The sequence below is a fragment of the Scyliorhinus canicula genome, chromosome 12 (genome assembly GCF_902713615.1).
Source record: "Scyliorhinus canicula chromosome 12, sScyCan1.1, whole genome shotgun sequence".
Taxonomy (NCBI): Eukaryota; Metazoa; Chordata; class Chondrichthyes; order Carcharhiniformes; family Scyliorhinidae; genus Scyliorhinus; species Scyliorhinus canicula.
The window spans coordinates 17,113,213-17,135,084 of record NC_052157.1 but is presented as its reverse complement, the minus strand read 5'-3'; the positions used below and the strand labels follow the sequence as shown (position 1 = coordinate 17,135,084).

The window sequence follows — 21,872 nt, the reverse complement described above, 5'->3', positions numbered from 1 at the left end:
GTATGAAACTCTGATTAGACTAGACTTTGAGTTCTGTGTATAATTTGGATTTCTGTATTATTAAAGGGATAGCACTGTTGCTTCACAGCGCCAGGGTTCCAGGTTCGAGTCCCGGCTTGGGTCACTGTCTGTGCGGAGTCTCTGCACTTTCTTTCCATGTCTGGGTTTCCTCCGGGTGCTCCAGTTTCCTCCCACAAGTCCCAAAAGATGTGCTGTTAGGTAATTTGGACATTCAGAATGCTCCCTCCATGTACCCGAACAGGCACAGGAATGTGGCAACTAGGTGCTTTTCACAGTCACTTCATTGTATTGTTAATGTAAGCCCACTTGTCACAATAAAGATTATTATTATTAAGGGGCCTCACGGTAGCATGGTGGTTAGCATCAATGCTTCACAGCTCCAGGGTCCCAGGTTCGATTCCCGGCTGGGTCACTGTCTGTGTGGAGTCTGTACGTCCTCCCCGTGTGTGCGTGGGTTTCCTCCGGGTGCTCCGGTTTCCTCCCACAGTCCAAAGATGTGCGGGTTAGGTGGATTGGCCATGCTAAATTGCCCGTAGTGTAAGGTTAATGGGGGGGATTGTTGGGTTACGGGTATGTGGGTTTAAGTAGGGTGATCATTGCTCGGCACAACATCGAGGGCCGAAGGGCCTGTTCTGTGCTGTACTGTTCTATGTTCTATTATATTATATAGAGTCACTCAAAAATATGCAAACAAACTATCAGGGGATATCAGAACGCGATGCTATACTTATCAGGAAAGATTGAACAAATTGGGACTTCTTTATTCACAAAGAGAAGGCTGAGGGAAGACTTGATCGAAGTCTTTTAAATTATGACAGTGAAGACATACAGAGAAGACGTTTACACTAATGGAGGTGACCAATAATAGGGGTCTTAAATGTACGATAGTGCCTAACTAATCCACTAAGCTTCAGGAGAAACATATTTACCCAGAAGTGGAATTTGTTACTTGAGGGAGTAATTGCGGCAATTAATATAGATGCAATTAAAGGGAAACTAAATTAACATATGAAGAATAGATGAGAAGGGGTTATTTGTGAAGTTTCATGAGGTAGGGTATAAGGAGCCTTGTATGGAGCACAAACACCCGCATGCACATGTTGGCGGAATGGTTTGTTCCTTTGCTGTACATACTGCGCAATGTGTTCTCTATGTAACCTTTCCAAAAAGACATTTCTTCCAATTCCTCAAATGCCACCAACAACAAACTCCAATATTAACTCTGGCTAATGTGATGAAATTCTATACATGATGCTGTAGGTTGAATAGGACTTGAGACCAGTTGTTTCATGGATTATTTTACAGCTAGGCATATGCTTATTCCAAAAGCCCTTTACACTTTCCATAATTAACAATTTTTGACTTTACTTTTGTTCCTGGATAACGGAATTGAGGAGGTAAATAAAAATCTCATGGTGCAATCTGTGATCTCAATAATTTTGCTTTGGAGACTTTTTAAAAACAAAAAGCATGGAATAAAAAAATGCCATTTTGCCTATCCAGCTTGCTTCTTCTTAGCCCAGTATCATCACCTGTGTCATGGTTTCTGACCCACTCATTTCATCTGAGAGAAAGTTGCGTCATCCATTCCCAAAGATAAATCAATGGGAATGATTTTTTTCTAATGAAAATATAAATGCATTTCACTAGAAATATAAAACAGGAAATCTTTGTGCCTTTATTTATGATGTAACTGCACAATTCCCAGAATGCAGATTGAGCTATATATTATTCATGCTTCACTAGTTCCTGTCTTGTACTGGGTACTTGTGCTTTGATGTTTACTGTGAAGTAATCATGGTGGTTTCATGTTTGCTAAAGGACGTTGAAATAGAGGAACAATCCCATTTTGCCATGGTGAACTCAAAGACTGCAGCTCCAACTGTGGTGGTAAGTACATTGTAGTAGGCCCTCAGAAAAATAGCTACTCGCAATTGCATAGCACTCATTGCATTAAGTAATGTCTCTTTAGTGCATTATAAGGGGACAAGGGAATGCTGAATGAAAAAGTGAAGAAACTTTGAGGGATGCTAAGGTGATGATCAGGCGGACCTGCTTATGAAGCCAAAGAGCTAGCAGATTAAGAGTGGTTTAGGAGATAATTCCACAGGGCACAGGGTCAAAATTGGCCTCGAGTCCTGAAGAGTTATGTGTCATACTGACACTTTTGATACGGTCTTGATTTCCCCTCCAGTTTACCCCCAAGTACACAACTCTTGCAGTTGACAGGACTGCTGACCTTTTGATTTTATCAATGGTGCTTCAAGCTGCCTTTTGTTTTAAAATTGTGGTGACTGGTGATGTTTGCACGACTGTGCATTTATTGCCCATTCTTAGTTATGCTGAGGGGTTGGTGGGTCTTCTGATGTGCTACAATCTTTAGATTAGTGCACTCACATGAATGTTGGGTGGGGAATTCCATGTCAATGACAGATAGCAATATGTGTCCAGTGAACAGAGAGATCTCGGCATCCAGGTACATAAATCCCTGAAAGTTGCCACCCAGGTTAATAGGGCTGTTAAGAAGGCATATGGCAGGGCAGCACGGTGGCCTAGTGGTTAGCACAACCGCCTCACGGCGCTGAGGTCCCAGGTTCGATCCCGGCTCTGGGTCACTGTCCGTGTGGAGTTTGCACGTTCTCCCCGTGTCTGCGTGGGTTTCGCCCCCACAACCCAAAAATGTGCAAAGTAGGTGGATTGGCCATGCTAAATTGCCCCTTAATTGGAAAAAAATAATTGGCTAATCTAAATTTATAAAAAAAAAAGAAGGCATATGGTGTGCTAGCCTTTATAAGCAGGGGGATTGAGTTTCGGAACCACAAGGTCATGCTGCAGCTGTACATAACTCTGGTGCGGCCGCACCTGGAGTACTGCGTGCAGTTCTGGTCACCACATTATAGGAAGGATGTGGAAGCTTTGGAAAGGGTTCAGAGGAGATTTACTAGGATGTTGCCTGGTATGGAGGTCTTACGAGGAAAGGCTCAGGGAATTGAGGTTGTTTTCGTTAGAGAGGAGAAGGCTGAGAGGTGACTTAATAGAGACATATAAGATAGTCAGAGGGTTAGATAGGGTGGACAGTGAGAGTCTTTTTCCTCGGATGGTGATGACCAACACGAAGGGACATAGCTTTAAATTGAGGGGTGATAGATATAGGACAGATATCAGAGGCAGTTTCTTTACTCAGAGAGTAGTAGGGGTGTGGAACGCCCTGCCTGCAACAGTAGTAGACTCGCCAACTTTAAGGGCATTTAAGTGGTCACTGGATAGACATATGGATGAAAATGGAATAGTGTAGGTCAGATAGGCTTCAGATGGTTTCACGGGTCGGCGCAACATCGAGGGCCGAAGGGCCCGTACTGCGCTGTAGTGTTCTATGTTCTAGTGTTCTATGTTCTAAGTTAGGATGGCATTTTACTCAAATAAAAGTGAAACACTGCGAATGCTGGAAATCTGAAATAAAAACAGAAAATGCTGGATAAATTCAGCAGGTCTAGCAGCACCTGTGAAGAGAGAAACAGAGTTAATTTTCTTAGAACTATAGAAGTCATATGGACTCGAAATGTTAACTGTTTCTCTCTCTCCACAGATGCTGCCAGACCTACTGAGTTTATTCAGAAATTTATGTTTTTATTGTACTTTATTAGGAAGGGAACTTGCCTGTTAAGACAACCCAGCATCAGTTCTTCCCTCATCATTTAATAAAATCCATCTGGTAAACAAAAATAAACGAAAGCTTCCCATTTTGTTTTACACGTATTTTAATGAGTTTTGTGATGGTTTGAATTAATCACTACAAAGAGAATATTTTGTTCTTGAAATCAGTAGTTACGAAATTAAGATTTTTTTCTTTTGCAGCAGCTGGTTTTAAGCCAAATGGAGAAGGTTCTAGATGAAATAGACTGGCTGATCACAAAGATGAAGGGCCAGCTCAGCTCTGCCAAAGAACTGACAGGTAAAAGTGGTGGAAGAATGGATACAGGTGAACAGTGAATTACTTCACAATGTGTCGGGAGTCACTGGGGCAGTGTCCAAAATCTCTTAAGCCGACAAGTGAATAGCCGTATATCTTTTGGTTTGCTACCTTTTAGTTTATCAGTGAAGAAACTGTTAAATGTTTGGTTAAATATTAAGTTAGATATTTTCAATACTTGGGAGAGCAATTACAATAGTCTCATTGCTCTATCTAATTGTTTTGATTGTGCATTTAGATGGATGATTGTTTACTTTGATCTTCCGAGAGGTAGGACCCAAAAATGAAACATGTATACCTGAGAGAAAATGTTTTCTCTAAACCCCTACCTGTTTTCTTTCCTCATCTTCACTCCAGGAGACATTGACTCATACTGGGATATGGATACATATTTACAGCTACCTATCATTCAAACAGTTATTCTTCATAATCCCTCATGCCCTCTCTGAGCGCGTGTCCTGCCCACCTCCTCCTCTCCCAACTGCTGGCCCCCATGTTATCTGATATGAACTGTTCTCTTTCTTCGAGTCTATCCCCAACCCCTTCAAATCTGCTGCCGCATTCAACGCAGTTTGAATGGGAATAGTCTTCCGGTTAGTAATTAACTGCAAAGTGGAGGTGGCTATATACCCAATGTAGACAATCTTTAAATATAACGGACAAACATTGGGATTGTAACTCAAATGCTCAACAACTTGGATGCTCATATTAAATATTACATTTGTTCTCCACCCTAGATGAGAACAGTCAAGCATCAACTGCAAGAGAACCTGTGGAGAAAGCTATTGTCCTTCAACTGGGCACCGTGCTGACGGCTTTCCATGAGCTGATCCAAACGTCCCTTCCAGCTGGGAGCTGTGTAGACATTCTCCTGAAAGACCTAGTCAAAATGTACAACGTTCTCACCTCATTGGTGAAATATGTAAGTATGCAAAGCTTGGCTGCTGCTTACCCTGACAATTACTAAAACAATATGCTTGAACCATGATTACAAAGTGATGGAGGTATTGTAACCCATGTATTGGACTTTAATGGGTGATTTCTCTTCTGGTTCATCACTCCAAATCACAACGGAAAGTGCTATGTGGTGAGGTGAACCACCACTTTATAACCTTAAAGTAAATTCCCTGTCCCCTTCACCATTCAGTAATGGTGGGGGAGACTGGGAGAGTAAAATAAAAAAGGAAGCAAAGAAATAATAAAAATTTGTAAAATTATTGTTTTTAAAAATTCTTTTATGGGATGTAGGCATCGCTGGCACAAGCAGTATTTCTTGCCCAGCCCTAATTGCTCGAGAAGATGGTGGTGAGCCATCTTTGCAAACCACTGCACTTTTACTTTTCTGCAGCAGTTCGGTATAACTGAGTGGCTTGCCAGTCCATTTCAGAGGGCAGATAAGAGTCGACCACTGATGTGGATCTGGAGTCATGTGTAAGCACGGTGGCACAGTGGTTAGCACTGCTTCACAGCACCAGAGACCTGGCTTCAATTCCAGCATTGGGTCACTGTCTGTGTGGGGTTTCCACATTCTCCCCTAGTCTGCGTGGGTTTCCTCTGGGTGCTCCGATTCCCTCCCACAATACAAAGATGGGCAGGTGAGGTGGATTGACTATGCAAAATTGCCCCTTTGTGCACCAAAGATGTGCAGGTTAGTTGATTTTACGGGATAGGATGGGGGAGTGTGCCTAGGTCAGGTGTTCTTTCAGAGGGTCAGTGCAGAATCAGTGGGACGAATGTCCTCATTCTGCACCAATAGGATTCTATGATAAGGATGGCAGATTTCCTTCCCTAGAGGGCTTTGGTGAATTGCGTAGATTTCTTATCACAATCAATGATGATTTCATGGTAACCATTACTGAGACTAGCTTTATTTTATTAATTGAATTTAAATTCCCCCACTGCTATGTTGGGATTTTAACCTATGGCCTCGGACTACACCTCTGGATTGCTTGCCCATTAATATTATTACTGCGCCACTGTCCTTTAAGAGTTTAATAGATAATTGCATGAAACTTGAAGCCTTTAAAGGTGGAGAGTTTTTTAAAAAATAATTTTAATTGAAATTTTTACAAAATATAAACATCTCAACTCTATTAACAAAACAACCGCGGTAACACCCCAAGAACAATACCCACCCAACTTCAAAAGCAACTACAAACATAAGAAAAAAACAAAAGAACACCCAAACAACAAAAGGGAAAGAGATAACACCCGCCACCTCCCACCGATCCAAACCCCCTCCCCCCCCCGGGTTGCTGCTGCTACCGGCCCATTTCCCTACCATTCCGCCAGGAAGTCCAGGAAAGGCTGCCACCGCCTAAAGAACCCTTGTACTGATCCCCTCAGGGCAAATTTCACCTTCTCCAATTTAATGAACCCCGCCATATAATTGATCCAGGCCTCCACGCTTGGGGACCTCGCATCCTTCCATTGGAGCAAGATCCTCCGCCGGGCTACTAGGGACGCAAAGGCCAGAACACCGGCCTCTTTCACCTCCTGCACTCCCGGCTCCACTGCAACCCCAAAAATTGCGAGTCCCCAGCCTGGCTTGACCCTGGATCCCACCACCCTCGACACCGTCCTTGCTACCCCCTTCCAAAACTCCCCCAGCGCTGGGCACGCCCAAAACATATGGGCGTGGTTCGGTGGGCTCCCCCAGCACCTAGCACGCCTGTCCTCGCCCCCGAAAAACCTACTCATCCTCGTCCCAGTCATGTGGGCCCTATGCAGCACCTTGAACTGTATGAGGCTAAGCCTCGCACAGGAAGAGGAGGAATTCACTCTCTCCAGGACAGCCGCCCACGTCCCCTCCTCATTCTCCTCCTCTTCCCATTTACCCTTCAGTTCCTCCACCAAGGCCTCGTCTACCTCCTGCATTACCCGGTATATGTCCGAAATCCTCCCTCCTCCAACCCACACCCCCGAGAGCAACCGATCCCGCACCCCTCGTGGGGGCAGCTAGGGGAACCCCTCCACCTGCTGCCTGGCAAACGCCCTCACCTGCATGTACCTAAACATGTTCCCCGGGGGGAGCCCAAACTTCCCCTCTAACTCCCCCAAGCTCGCGAACCTCCCCTCCACAAACAGGTCCCTCAACCTCCCAACCCCTGCCCTGTGCCAGCCCAGAAATCCGCCATCAATGCTCCCTGGGACAAATCGATGGTTCCCCGTATCGGGGCCTCTATCGAGCACCCCACTTCTCCCCTATGTCGTCTCCATTGCCCCCAGATTTTGAGGGTAGCCGCCACCACCGGGCTCGTGGTATACCTCGTTGGAGGGAGCGGCAACGGCGCCGTTACCAGCGCCTCCAGGCTCGTGCCCACACAGGACGCCACCTCCATCCTCTTCCATGCTGCCCCTTCCCCGTCCCTTACCCACTTACGCACCATCGCTGCGTTGGCAGCCCAATAGTACCCACAGAGGTTGGGCAACGCCAGCCCCCCCCTATCCCTGCCCCGTTCCAGGAACACCCTTCTCACCCTCGGAGTCCCATGCGCCCACACAAATCCCGTAATACTCCTTTTGACCCTCCTAAAAAAGGCCTTCGGGATAAGGATGGGGAGGCACTGGAACAGGAACAAAAACCTCGGGAGCACCGTCATCTTAACGGACTGCACCCTCCCCGCCAGTGACAGCGGTAACATATCCCACCTCTTAAACTCCTCCTCCATCTGCTCCACCAACCTTGTGAGGTTGAGCTTGTGCAGGGCCCCCCAACTCCCAGCCACCTGGACCCCTAGGTACCTGAAGCTCTTCCCTGCCTGCTTCAGTGGGAGCCTACCAATCCCCTCCTCTTGATCCCCCGGATGCACCACAAACAACTCACTCTTGCCCAGGTTCAACTTATACCCAGAGAAACCCCCAAATTCACTAAGAATCCTCATCACCTCCGGCATCCCCCCCCACCGGGTCCGCCACATACAGCAACAGGTCGTCCGCATACAACGACACTCGATGCTCCTCCCCACCCCGCACCAGGCCCCTCCAGTTCCCTGACTCCCTCAATGCCATGGCCAGGGGCTCAATCGCCAACGCGAAGAGCAAGGGGGACAGGGGGCACCCCTGTCTCGTCCCCCGGTACAGCCGGAAGTACTCCGACCTCCTCCTATTTGTGGCTACACTCGCCATCGGGGCCTCGTAGAGCAGCCTCACCCACCGGATAAACCCCTCCCCAAACCCAAACCTCTCCAGCACCTCCCACAAATACTCCCACTCAACCCTATCAAAGGCCTTCTCCGCATCCAATGCCACCACTATCTCCGCCTCCCCTTCCATGGCCGGCATCATAATGACATTGAGGAGCCTTCGCACGTTCGCATTCAACTGCCTTCCCTTCACAAACCCCGTCTGGTCCTCATGAATGACCTCGGGCACACAATCCTCTATTCTAGTAGCCAGGATCTTTGCCAGCAGCTTAGCGTCGGCGTTTAGCAGCGAAATCGGCCTATATGACCCGCACTGCAGAGGGTCCTTGTCCCACTTCAGGATCAAGGAAATCAGCACCCGTGACATAGTTGGGGGCAAAGCCACCCCCTCCCTTGCCTCGTTAAAGGTCCGGACCAACAGAGGGCCCAACAGGTCCACCCGGCGCCTTCCCCGACTGCATGCTCCCTATCCCTTTGACCACCTCCTCAGCTCGATCGGCGCCCCCGGTCCCTCCACCTGCTCCTCCTCCACCCTCGGGAATCGCAGCTTGTCCAAGAAGCGCCCCATTCCACCCCCTTCCACCGGGGGTTCCGACCGGTACAGTTCCCCATAGAAGTCTCTGAAGACGCCATTAACATCTACTCCCCTCCGCACCACCTTCCCAGCCTTATCCGTCACACCCCCAATCTCCCTGGCCGCGTCCCGCTTTCGGAGCTGGTGTGCCAGCATCCTGCTCGCCTTCTCCCCATACTCATACACCGCCCCCTGTGCTTTCCTCCACTGAGCTTCCGCCTTTCTGGTAGTCAATAGGTCGAATCTGGCCTGAAGGCTACGCCTCTCCCCCAGCAATCCCTCCTCTGGAGCCTCCGCATATCTCCTATCCACCCGCACCATCTCCTCTATCAGTCTCTCCCTCTCCCTCTGCTCCCCCTCCCTATGGGTTCGGATGGAGATCAATTCCCCCCTCATCACCGCCTTCAATGCCTCCCAGACCGTCCCCACTCGGACCTCCCCATTGTCATTGGCCTCAAGGTACCTCTCGATACACCCCCGAACCCTCTCGGCCACCTCCTCATCTGCCAGCAGCCCCACCTCCAAGCGCCAGAGCGGACGTTGGTCCCTCTCTTCCCCCAGCCCGAGGTCCACCCAGTGCGGGGCATGATCTGAAATGGCAATGGCGGAGTATTCCACATCTTCCACCCTCGAAACCAACCCCCTGCTCAGGACAAAATAATCAATCCTCGAGTAGGCCTTATGTACGTGGGAGAAAAACGAGTACTCCCTGGCCCTTGGCCTCGCAAACCTCCAGGGATCCACCACCCCCATCTGGTCCATAAATCCCCTCAACACCTTAGCCGCCGCCGGCCTCCTACCCGTCCGGGACTTGGATCGATCCAATGGGGGATCCAGTACCGTGTTGAAGTCCCCCCCCATGATCAGGCCCCCCACCTCCAGGTCCGGAATGCGGCCCAACATACGCCGCAACCCCGCATCGTCCCAATTTGGGGCGTAAACATTCACCAACACCACCCGCTCCCCCTGCAGCTTACCACTCACCATCACATATCTCCCGCCACTGTCAGCCACCACATTTAACGCCTGAAACGACACCTTCTTCCCCACCAGGATCGCCACCCCCCTACTCTTCTCATCCAGCCCTGAGTGAAATACTTGGCCCACCCATCCCTTCCTCACCCGAACCTGGTCCACCACTCTCAGGTGCGTCTCCTGGAGCATGGCCACATCCGCCTTCAGCCCCTTCAGGTGCGCAAATACCTGGGCCCGTTTGACCGGCCCGTCCAGGTTATCAGCCGGATCAGAGGGCTCCCTGCCCCCCTCCCCTGCCGATTAGCCATACCCCATCCCTTGCCCACCACCGGCCAGCGTCCCCCGCTCTGCCAGTTTCCCACGGCGGCAACTCCCCCCCCCCCCCCCCCCCCCTCCAGCACCCCCTGCGTCCTCCAGCTCCTTCCTGACCGTTTCAGCAGCAACCCGGTACCCCCCCAGGCTAGGACCCCTCCTAGCCGCGCCCCTCCCTCCATAGCAGTCCCGTGAGCCAGCTAACTTCTGCTGACCTCCTACCCCTCCTCCATTGTGCCCGTCAATGGGTCCTCCTCCTCTTCCCCCCCCCCCCCCCCCCCCCCCCGCTCTTGCGCAGGAAAAGAAAACAGCCAGCAACAGCCCGCGCTTCTCAGCCCCGACCCCACCATCTCCCAGCGTGGGAAACCCGCAGAAAGCCCGCGCTTTCGCCCTGCCCGACCCCGCCTCCTCCAGGGCTACTCCCGTTGTCAGTCCCCCCCACCAGCTCCCCGAACTCCCCGTTTACCCCCCTGCCCGAACCCATCCACCAGACCCCTACAGAAAAGACAAATCGACATCACCCCACCCACCCTAAGGCCAATCCACACCTTACATTAAACCAAGCAAATACAAATACAGTATTATACAGCATCCCCCATCTTAGACCCTCAGTTTGAGTCCAATTTCTCGGCCTGCACAAAGGCCCACGCCTCCTCCGGGGACTCAAAATAATGGTGCCGATCCTTATAGGTGACCCACAGACGCGCCAGCTGCAACATGTCGAACTTCACACTCCGTCTATGGAGCACCGCTTTCGTCCGGTTAAACCCGGCCCTCCGCCTCGCCACCTCCGCACTCCAGTCCTGGAAGATCCGCACCTCCGTGTTCTCCCACTTGCTGCTCCGCTCCTTCTTGGCCCACCGGAGCACACACTCGCGATCCACGAACCGATGAAACCGCACCAACACCGCCCGCGACGGCTCGTTCGGCTTGGGCCTCCTAGCCAGAATTCTGTGGGCCCCCTCCAACTCCAGGGCCCCTGGAAGGACCCAGCCCCCATCAGCGAGTTTAACATAACCGCCACATAGGCCGCCAGGTCCGACCCCTCCAGTCCCTCCGTGAGGCCCAGGATCCGTACATTCTTCCTCCTCGAACGCTTGTCCAGCTCCTCGAACCGCTCCTGCCATCTTTTATGGAGCGCCTCGTGCATCTCCACCTTCCCCGCGACGGCCACGGCCTCATCCTCCCTTTAAGAGGCCTGCTGCTGCAGCTCCCGGATCGCAGCCCCCTGGGCTGTCTGGGTCTCCATCAGCTCCCTGTTGGTTACCTTCAGCGACTCCAGCAGCTCCAACTTAAGCTCGTGGAAGCAGCGCAGCAGAGTCGCCTGCTGCTCCTGGACCCACTGCCTCCAGTCCCCCGGGTCTCCGCCGGCCGCCATTTTGTCTTCCTTCCCCCGCTTTTTCAGGGGTGCTTTCTCCGTTTTTCTCCTTACCCCACTCCTGGTCCGGACCATAGGACCGTTGGGGTCGACTCCTGTCCTCTTCCCACGTCGGGATTTGCCGACACAGCTCCGTTGGGGGCCCTGAAAAGAGCCCCAAAGTCCGTTTTTAGCGGGAGCTGCCGAATGTGCGGCTTAGCTCCGCATTGCCGCCACCGGAAGTCCTAAAGGTGGAGAGTTGACAATTCTTCTGCCAAAATTATCACAATAATGAATTAATTCAATATGCCATAAAACAATCTCATTCAACGGTTCAATCCCAACTTCGGGTCCAAATCTGACTATATTACATCTTTTTCTTACCCCAAATGTACTCCCTGCTAAATCAAGAGTCCTTTTCAATATTTCTTGGCAATTTACGTGAAGGAGGAAAATGTATTCTCTACTTTCCTCTGGTGAATAAATATATGTATCAATCTCATGACCGGGATTATGCAGATTGTGGAGGGTCTTGTTTTTACAGTATTACTGAAATACTCTTCTGTTGAGTCTCTGGTGTTTCAGTCCTCTTGGATTGATGGGAGGAACTGAATGTCCTGGCTATTTGTGAAAATGTCTCTTTCTACTTGTCTGTATGGCTAAATCCTAACTTTACATTTCTTTTGTATGCCCACCTAGTATATCCAGGGTTACACCGGGCATGTGGCACATCTTCCTGCAAGATTTGAGAAGCTGGTGGGTATGAAATTACTGATTCTTGTTTTCTGATGCTGCCTACCCCCTTTTTATTTTTTACTAGAAACATTGAGATGAGGTGTATTTTTCAGGTGAATATTTTGCACTAAGATATTGGAACAGATGTAGGCCATTCAGCCGCTGTAACTTGTCCAACCATTGTTAGCTCATGGTTGATCGGTAATTCAACTCCATTTACCTGCCTTTTCCCACATCTACCTTGATGCCACTATCAAACAAATATATGCATCAATCTCAGTCTTTAAAATTTCAATTCGCAGCATCAGTGGTTTTTTGGGATGTGAGTATTCCAGGTCTCTTAACACCCCTTCTGTCAAAAAGTTCTTCTTGATTTCACACTTGCATGATCTAGTTCTAATTTTATGCTCATTTGCTCTGAACTCCTCATGCAGGGCAAATAGTTTCTCCATCGCTGAATTATTTTATCATTTTAAACACCTTGATTTAGATCACCTCAACTTTCTAAACACCAGGGAATATGAACCTTTCTACAACTTGGCCTTAAGTTTTAACCTTTTACTGGCCCACTATCATTCCATACTCTGGTGAATCTGAAATTCCCCCACTCCTCCATTTCTTTTCATGCCTGGGGTGGAAATCATCAGATCGTGGAGATTTGCTCATCTTAAATCGTACTATTTTCTTGAGTATATTAAATCTGCTAAGTTCCTCCACATTACTTACTTTCGGATTTTCCTGTGCTAGTGGTACTTTTATCCTTTCAGGGAAGAGGTTTAAAAAGTACTCATAATAATAATCTTTAAGTATAATAATCTTTATTGTCACAAGTAGGCTTACATTAACACTGCAATGAAGTTACTGTGAAAAGCCCCTAGTTACCTGGTCGGGTACACAGAGGGAGAATTCAACACGTCTTTTGGGACCTGTGGGAGGAAACCGGCGCACCCGGAGGAAACACACGCAGACACAGGGAGAGCGTGCAGACTCCTCACAGACAGGGACCCAAGACGGGAATCCACCCTGGAACCCTAGAGCTGTGAAGCAACAGTGCTAACCACTGTGCTACCGTGCTGCCCATTTTACAAGTCTGCTATTTTACATATTCTCGCCAGTATCTATCTTTATTGGACCCTCATTTCCCTGAACGAGACTTATTTTATTGCTATCTCTTGTAATTTTTGTTTCATATTTCCTCCTTGCCCCTCCTATTACTTTCTTTGTACTCTAGGCCTGTCCTGATTCCTACTTGATTTACTGGGCAAAGGGACCTCAGTTGATGTATATTCTCTCTCGTTTGGTGCGTAATTTAAAGAACACTCTCTTCATTTAAAAGCCTTTTTCTTGTTGGTTAGCAAATGAAGAACACCATGCTATAATTTGTCTCCTAAAGAATAATTGTCCTAAATCTCCTAAAGAATAATGTCATCCAGCAATTATCCCTCTCCAAACACAATAGTGTTATCAATGAAGACTGCACCCCTTTTTAATAAAAACTTACTGCTTTATACACATTGCATAGATTTTACCGTATTTTAAAGTTGAAGTCTACAAAGTATGTCAGGCCATGATGGTTTCAGCTGTTGGTAATGTCAGATGTTGAATTCTTTTTACAAGCAGTGGTACCACAAGGGGGCAGCAAATCAATGCTTTGGTAATTTCAGAGCAGTGAACTGACCCCTATTGCTGGTTGGCGGGAAGGACTAAAAAAATTCAATTTACATCATTCTTGAAAATGGTGACTTGGTTTCACAGGTACCAGAATTCACCACCCAGTGTCCATTCTTTGTGTCTATATTTGGATATTGACAGTGGACTATTAAACAATGATTTCATCCTTACTTGAAGTGTATGTACACATTCGCAATTCTCCATGTGGGTCACTGGATATCAGTCAGAACTGCACTGATTCTCCTTCTCTGGTACTGAGGCCAATTAGCACCCTTCCTATTTCACCAATTCTAATCTGTTAACTCAGCACTAATCATAAATTAAACCTAACATTTGTATGCTTCCGATAAACACAAGAATATTTATCCAGGGCCACTGTGTGGTGTTGTTTTTTTTTCCATTAATGTATTCTTCCTCCTCCAACTCATAAGCCATTTTTTAGCCAAAAGGAAAAACAATCTGGCCCAAGTCTTCCACCAAAGATTACCAAGGAATGATTAATGGTGTCCTAGAGTTTAAACCAGGTACTTCATGCCTATTTTTGCTCTTATGGGGAAACAGCTGATGAAGCTTTGGTATTCCTCGTTTCCCATCTTTGTTGGCACAGATGATATGGGGTTTTCGTCCAGTGGGAAATTGCAGCTCCAATCTGCTGTCCTGCCAGCCAAGACAATGAGCGTTCAAGAATATGCATTAATAAAGCTTTAAATTGGGGACTTTGTTGGCATAATAAAAAAAAAAAACTGGATGCAGAACCACAGACTGAGATGTTAGGAAATGGTGATGACCTTTGAAGCTGTGCTAGTATCACAAGTAGAGGAAAGAAATGGCACTTGCTCTGATCTTATTTCACTTTTCTGCTCTGTAGCATGGAGCTTGATATCTCTCCCGTTGTTGCAGCAAGATCCGGATCTGAGCAGCACCGAGAGTAAATCTGCATCCCTTGACCACACAATAGAAGTTCTTAGTCTTCCTTCAGTGGAATCTAGGTGTATGATATACAATCAATTGAGAATAGCTTTTGTTCTGTTGCCTGTAGGTTAAGCTTTCGGGATCACACTTGACCCCACAGTGCTACGCATTCATAACCTATGTTCAGGTATGTAACAGTTCCGTTTTACTATTTATTTATGCAGTTGAATATGCTTCTTCTCACAATTTCTGTATGTTTTAAGATGTACTTCATTAATTGTTTGCAGGGACCAGTGTTGGATATTTGCAGGCATCAATATTGCATATTTAGTAATGTTGAGAACGGTTACATTGCATAAATCGGGCAATTCTCATTGCTATTTCTCACTTGGTCATCTACAGAAATAATAAATTTATTCCTGCCTGGAAGGTGTATGATTCCGTGGGCACTTGGTGCCCTCTGGCATTTCATCGTCAGACTTTGACCGGGGGAAGGGGGGTTGGCACAGTGGGTTAGCCCTGCTGCCTCACGGCGCCGAGGTCCCAGGTTCGATCCCGGCTCTGGGTCACTGTCCGTGTGGAGTTTGCACATTCTCCCCGTGCTAGCGGGGTTTCGCCCCCACAACCCAAAAAGATGTGTAGGCTAGGTGGATTGGCCACGCTAAATTGCCCCTTAATTGGAAAAAATGAATTGGGTAGTCTAAGTTTTTTTTTGTTAAAGTAGTAATTAGGGACAGAAACTCTGACTAAATTCCCGCTAACCAGAGGCAAATTGTAGCACCGTCCAAAATCTTGATCAACTCAGAATGGACATGGGATTGAACTTGTCCCACCACCTCTCTTTAACAGCTAACAGTGACCAACTCTCTGATTTACAATATAAACTGCTCCATCTCCGGTAGAACCCTTTAATCGACCCCCTTGCGGTGGATTTGACCTTCTCGAGGTGCAAACATCCCATCAGGTCCCCAAATCATGCCAAAGCACTCGGGGCATTGCTAGCCTCCAGCCCAGCAAAATCTGCCTCAGTGCCATCAAGGCGAAGGCAAGGACATCCGCCCCTGCACCTGTCTGCAGCACCAGCACATCGAAAACTCCAAAAATAGCCACCGATGGACAGGGCTCCAGCTCAATACATAAGATCGCCAACATGGTATTTAAAACACGTCTGCCAAAAATCCACCAACTTGTAACAGGACCAGAAGATGTGTTGTGTGGGCCCTCTTGAAGTATTCACATCTGTGCTCTACTTCCTCAAAAAACCCGACTCATCCTAGCCTTGGTGAGGTGCACTCAAAACATTACCTTGAGCTACGACACACGATGACGCTGCCTTCCCCCTCCACAGCACCTCCCTCCATACCTCCTCCTCCAGTATTGGCCCCAATTTCTTCACTAATTTAGCCTTTTACCCCTTCCACCGAACTCAACTCTTCCCCTACGATCCGTTCATACGTGCCGGACATGCTGTGCTCCTCCAATCCCAAACAGGAGAGAATCCTCTTCAGTAAGGATAATGGCGGCACCACCGGAAAATCCGAGAATATCCTCTTCACAAAGCTCGGTACCTGGAGGTCCCTAAACACGTCCGAGCCTGTCAACTCAGAGTCCTCCTTCAATTCCTCCAGGCTGGCAAACCGCCCTTCCAGGATTAAATGGCTCACTCTCTCCAGCTCTTTCTCTTTCCATGCCCCAAAATGGCTTTCAGCCTTGCTGGCTCAAACAGATGATTAGCACAAATGGGAGCCAGCCGTGAGTTTGGGATCACCAAATACCTTGTGTTGGCGGCGTTACCAATGCCCCAAGTCCCAAACCTTCTCGGCATTGACTCCCCAGTACTAATATAGCAATAATAATCTTTATTAATGTCACAAGTAGGCTTACATTAACACTGCGATGAAGTTACTGTGAAAATCCCCAATTTGCCAAACAGAGGGGGAATTCAGAATGTCCAATTCGCCTAACAAGCACGTTTTCCGTGACTTGTGGGAAGAACCCAGGGGAAACCCATGCAGACACGGGGAGAACGTGCAGACTCCGCACAGACAGTAACCAAAGCCGGGAATTGAACCTGGGACCCTGGAGCTGTGAAGCAACAGTGCTAACCATTGTGCTACCGTGCCGCACCCAATTTGGCAGCGCGAGACCCTGTAACTGTCCCTCTGCAGGGCCCCCTCCAAATCCTCAGAACCATACCCGCCCAAATAATGCCAGAAATAAGTTGCCTGACCCTTCAAAAAAAAAGATTTGGGCAGGAACACTCGGAGACACTGAAATAAAAGTAAAAAACGGGCAGCGTGGTGACGCAGTGGTTAGTACTGCTGCCTCATGGCGCTGAGGTCCCCAGGTTCAAACCCGACTCTGAGTCACTGTCCGTGTGGAGTTTGCACATTCTCCGTGTTTGTGTGGGTTTCGCTCACACAACCCAAAGATGTGCAGGGTAGTTGGATTGGCCATGCTAAATTGCCCCTGAATTGGAAAAAATGAATTCGGAACTCTAAATTTAAAACAAAAACAAAAATCTCGGCAAGATTGCATTTACAAGATTGGCCCCGGCCTGCCAACGATAGTGGAAGACTATCTCACCTCTGTGGGTCGCCTGAACTCTACTAACTCAGCTCGTATAGTTCAACCTCTGGAACCATGCCCAATCCCCGGTCACCTGGACCCCTAAGTATAGAAAACTAGACCCCACTGACCGAAATGACAACCCCCCCCCCCCCCCCCATATCTGGCTCTTTTCCCCGACACGCTGACCACAATATTTGCTCAACTTGTTCACATGTTGCCGGAAAAGACCCCGAAGCTCTGCAAAATACCCATGATATTCCCCATCGATGACACCGGGTTAAATATGAGCCAATTCTATTCAGGGACAGCCCCAAAAGTTTCAAATCATAATTTATACCCTATCTGCTTTAATGTTGTAGCTCTTGTAACTTGAGTGTTTTGCTACCATTTTGGGGCTGGGTGGAGAAAGGAACAAGTTCATAGCTACTAGAATTCCTACAGTGCAGGAAGCGGCCATTCAGCCCATCAAATCTGCCCCGACCCTCCGAAAAAGCCCATTCTCCCACCCTACCCCTGTAACTCCAGCTAACCTGCACATCTTTGGACTGTGGGAGGAAACCCACAGAATCACAAGTTGTTGAGCATTTTAATTCTAACTCTTGATTTTTCCCAAACAGAATGTCCAGAGTGTGACAATGAGTTTTGGAGGAGGTGCAGGAAAGAAAAAAGACAAGAGGAAGATGATGGCAGCCAACACTGCAGCAATGGTATGGGATTTGTAAAATATATGACCTAGTTCAGAGGCCTTCTGTTCACAGAAGTAAATACAGATGAGGAAGGCCATTGAATTATCTTGGTTTATCCATCCTCCATGATCCTGTTTGTCCTCCCATTGCATCATCTAATGGTTCTTGGTTTTTGTCTCTGACTCTCAAGGAATCCATTCCATGTGTTGAATTGCTATGTGTGAGGACAAATTTCCTGATGGCTGTAAATTTGCGCTAGTCTGAGCTTGTGGCTCTTGACCCCACAACATATTTCAAAAATATTTTTTTATGAAAATTCTTTACAATATATACATCTATATCTTTACTCATGACCTAGACCCCTCAAGAGGGATAATGACTTAATTACAATGTTATCTAAAGATACATTCTAGAAGAGGAACCATTCTCCAGAAGGGTTCAAAGGCCTGGCATAAATTGAATCTGATTTTTATTTTAGCTTCCCCCTCCTCACTTTTGGGGTGTGGGATCCGCCGTTCGATAAGATCATGGTTGATCTGTGTTTTTAATTCCACATTCCCATCTACCCCCGATAACCTTTGATCCCCATGTCTAACAAGAATCTATCTACTTCCGCCTTAAAAATATTAAATTACCCCCACAGCCCTGCCTTCTGCAGCAGAGTTCCAAAGTTGCACAACCCTCGGAGAAAGAAGTTTTCCTCCTCTTTGTCCTAAAAGGGCGACTCCCAATTTTAAAACAGAACCCCTTAGTTCAGGACTCACCCAGAGCCTTCTCCTAGCTCTTTACTGTATCTTTTTGCTGCTCTGAACTATGAAGCCAAGTGGAAATGTTAATGTGCCCACAAAATGCCTCACTTCTGGCTTCAGTTTTTTTTCCACGTGCAAAATATTACTGTAACATTCACACTAGGCAATAAACTTGTAATTTATCATCACTTTGAGATCATCATAAATAATTGTAGATCCTGAGTGCATTTATTTAAAGATGTGGTGTGATCATTACCGTGCCTTTCATTGACCCATTGCATGTAATCTTTTCGTTCTGAGAATGGTTTATGTTTCTGTTGCTCTATGTACAGGCCCGGGTACTCCGTGAAACTAAGCCAATACCCAACATGATATTTGCCATTGAGCAATATGAGAAATTTCTGATTCATCTTACCAAGAAATCAAAGGTAGGTGGCTTACCCCTCCCCCCAATTCTGTTAGGGAAATAGTATTAATTTGAATATTTTGTTTCAGTCTGAAATATTGCAATGTCGTGGAGAGACAGAATACACTGAAGAAAAGAAATAGTTTATCCCTATGGCACTTAAACAAAGAACAATACAGCACAGGAACAGGCCCTTTGGCCCTCCAAGCCTGTACCGGTCATGATACGAACCTTTGCCAAAAACCCTCAGCACTTCCTTGTGCTGTATCCCTCTATACCCATCCTATCCACATGTTTATCAAGATGCCTTTTTAACGCTGTTAATGTATCTGCTTCCAAAACCTGCCTCGCACATCTCCTCCTAACTTTGCCCCGCAGACTTTAAACCTAGGCCCCTGGTTACTGACCCCTCCACCCATCCTCTCTATCCATGCCCCTCATAATCTTGTAGGTCTATCAGGTCACCCCTCAACCTCCATCTTTCTAATAAAAAAAGTCCGAGTCTATTCAGCCTCTCCACATAGCTAACACCCTCCAGATCAGACAACATTCTGGTAAACCTCCTCTGCACCCTCTCCAAAGCCTCCATATCCTTCTGGTAGTGTGGCGACTAGAATTGTGCGCAATATTCCGAATGCAGCCTTGCTAAGGTTCTATACAACTGTAGCATGACTTGCCAATTTTTATACTCAATGCCCCGTCCAATGAAGGCAAGCATTCCATATGCTTTCTTGACTACCTTGTCCATTTGTGTTGCCACCTTCAAAGGTCTGTGAACATGCACGCCCAGATCTCTCTGACTTTCTATATTCCCAAGTGTTTTGCCATTTACGGTATATTTCCCCACTGTTGGACCTACCAAAATGCATTACCTCATCTTTGTCCACATTAAACTCCATTTGCCATTTCTCTGCCCAAGTCTCCAACCTATCTGTCCTGCTGTATCTTCTGATAATCCTCAAAACTATCTGCCACTCCACCAACCTTCACCAATCCGCAAACTTAATAATCAGACCAGCTACATTTTCCTCCAAATCGTTTTATGTACACTACAAACAACAAAGGCCTAAGCACAGATCCCTGTGGAACACCACTAGTCACAACCTTCCATTCAGAAAAACATCCGTCTCCTGCCACCCTCTGCCTTCTGTCACTGAGCCAGTTTTGTATCCACCTTAGCACCTGTGGTGGTATGATTTGCATAGCTGTCTGCCATTGGTGCAGAACACCGGCTTACCATTGGCCCTGGGCGGTCATGTGATGGCTCCGATTGGTCGAGAGGCTGAGTTAACCACGCCTCCATACCGGAGGTATAAATAGTCAGAACGCCCGGCGGTCGTCCATTTATTGTAGTCGACCGCAGGGCTAAGTTCTAGCTTATTAAAGCCTAACTTTTGTACAGCAACTCGTCTCACGTGCAATTGATGGCTCATCAGCACCTCACCTCTGACCCCATGTAACTTCACCTTTTGTACCAGTCTGCCATGAGGCACCTTGTCAAAGGCTTTACTGAAGTCCATGTAAACAACAAACGGCCACCTCCCCATATCAATCATCTTTGTCACCTCCTCAAAAAACTCCTTAATCTCCTTTATAATCCCATCTGTGGTCCGGAGTATGATGTGTTACAAATCAGAAGGAAGCCATTAAACCCACGTCTAACCTCAACTCCAAAAGCCCATCAGCTGGCTACACCCTTCAACTCTTTCTCTCCAGAAATACAAGAAATTGCCCCGAGCCTACTTATACTTTCTTCGATAAACATTACTGCCAACTTATTCTTTAACTTGGTTGTCTCATGTATGAAGTAGTAAAAATTTTGATGTATTACTGGATAGTAGTTTTAATTCTATACCCCTATGATTTGAACCTTTTATCATCGAACGGTTTGCTTGGATCAGTTTTGTCAATCTGCTTATAATCTTGTAAATCCTTTTATTTCAAAATAAACAAATCTGACCTCTCGTGTATTACATCTCTGAAACCTGTTACTCTCCTCTCTAACCTATCCAAGGGCAGTAATATCCTTCCCCTCATCAACTGCCCAAAAACTGTGCAATGCTCCAGATAAAGACAGTTAAGCTATGCAAAAATTGGCAAAACGCCTAGTAGAGTCAGGCGCCAAAGTGGTTAGTACTGCTGCCTCACCGCAGGGACCCCCAGGTTCGATTCTGGCGTTGGGTGACTGTGTGGTGTTTGCACACTCTTCCTGTGTCTGCGTGGGTTTCCACCCAGTCACAAAGATATGCAGGTTAGGTGGGGATAGAGTGGAAGAGTGGCTGTTCTTTCAGAGGATAGGTGCAGATTCAATGGGCCAAATGGCCTCCTTCTGCACTGTAGGAATTGTATGGTTCTTTGTGTCTTGCTGCTGCTCTAGTTTCAATTTTCCAGATTATTAACAAACTTGGACAGACTTTCTACTTTTTGCCGAGTGCAACATTGCAAAAATGCATTTGCCTATGACAACGGTCTAAGTTAAGCTGTTTTTGTTCACCAGATACTGATGGTCAAAGCTGCTCTTCGCTAATCCATCCAGAAAGCTGAAGTCGTTCACTTTCTTCCTGCCTCTTAACACCGTTCCCAACTAGATTTTAATTTATTATGTGGTTTTACTATCCTATCCGAATATTTATTCTACATATTGTTCACTCCGAGAAGAACCTATATTCATCATCTTAGTTTGAATCTGTGCTTCTGTTTCTGCTGTTAGCAGTTTAATTTGTGTTTACCTTTGCTCTACTGTTTACTCCTTGTGGGATCAGGCTCAATTGTTATAAATTAGTTAAGT

The 21,872-nt window shown here is 47.1% G+C and overlaps 1 protein-coding gene across 5 annotated transcripts in view; it reads left to right on the top strand.

The window, feature by feature from the left end:
- The window catches only part of fanci (FA complementation group I), an 82,558-nt gene that overhangs the window by 57,932 nt on the left and 2,754 nt on the right, over positions 1–21,872 (top strand). For 3 of the 5 annotated variants that reach the window (XM_038814852.1, XM_038814851.1, XM_038814850.1), the window contains 7 exons: positions 1,843–1,911; positions 3,877–3,973; positions 4,729–4,913; positions 12,054–12,110; positions 14,800–14,859; positions 17,861–17,950; positions 19,011–19,106. In XM_038814852.1, the coding sequence (XP_038670780.1) occupies positions 1,843–1,911; positions 3,877–3,973; positions 4,729–4,913; positions 12,054–12,110; positions 14,800–14,859; positions 17,861–17,950; positions 19,011–19,106 (654 nt within the window). Of the gene's footprint in view, positions 1–1,842; positions 1,912–3,876; positions 3,974–4,728; positions 4,914–12,053; positions 12,111–14,799; positions 14,860–17,857; positions 17,951–19,010; positions 19,107–21,872 lie in introns of all 5 variants that reach the window. The other 2 variants (XR_005462680.1, XM_038814853.1) reach the window with 2 other exon arrangements.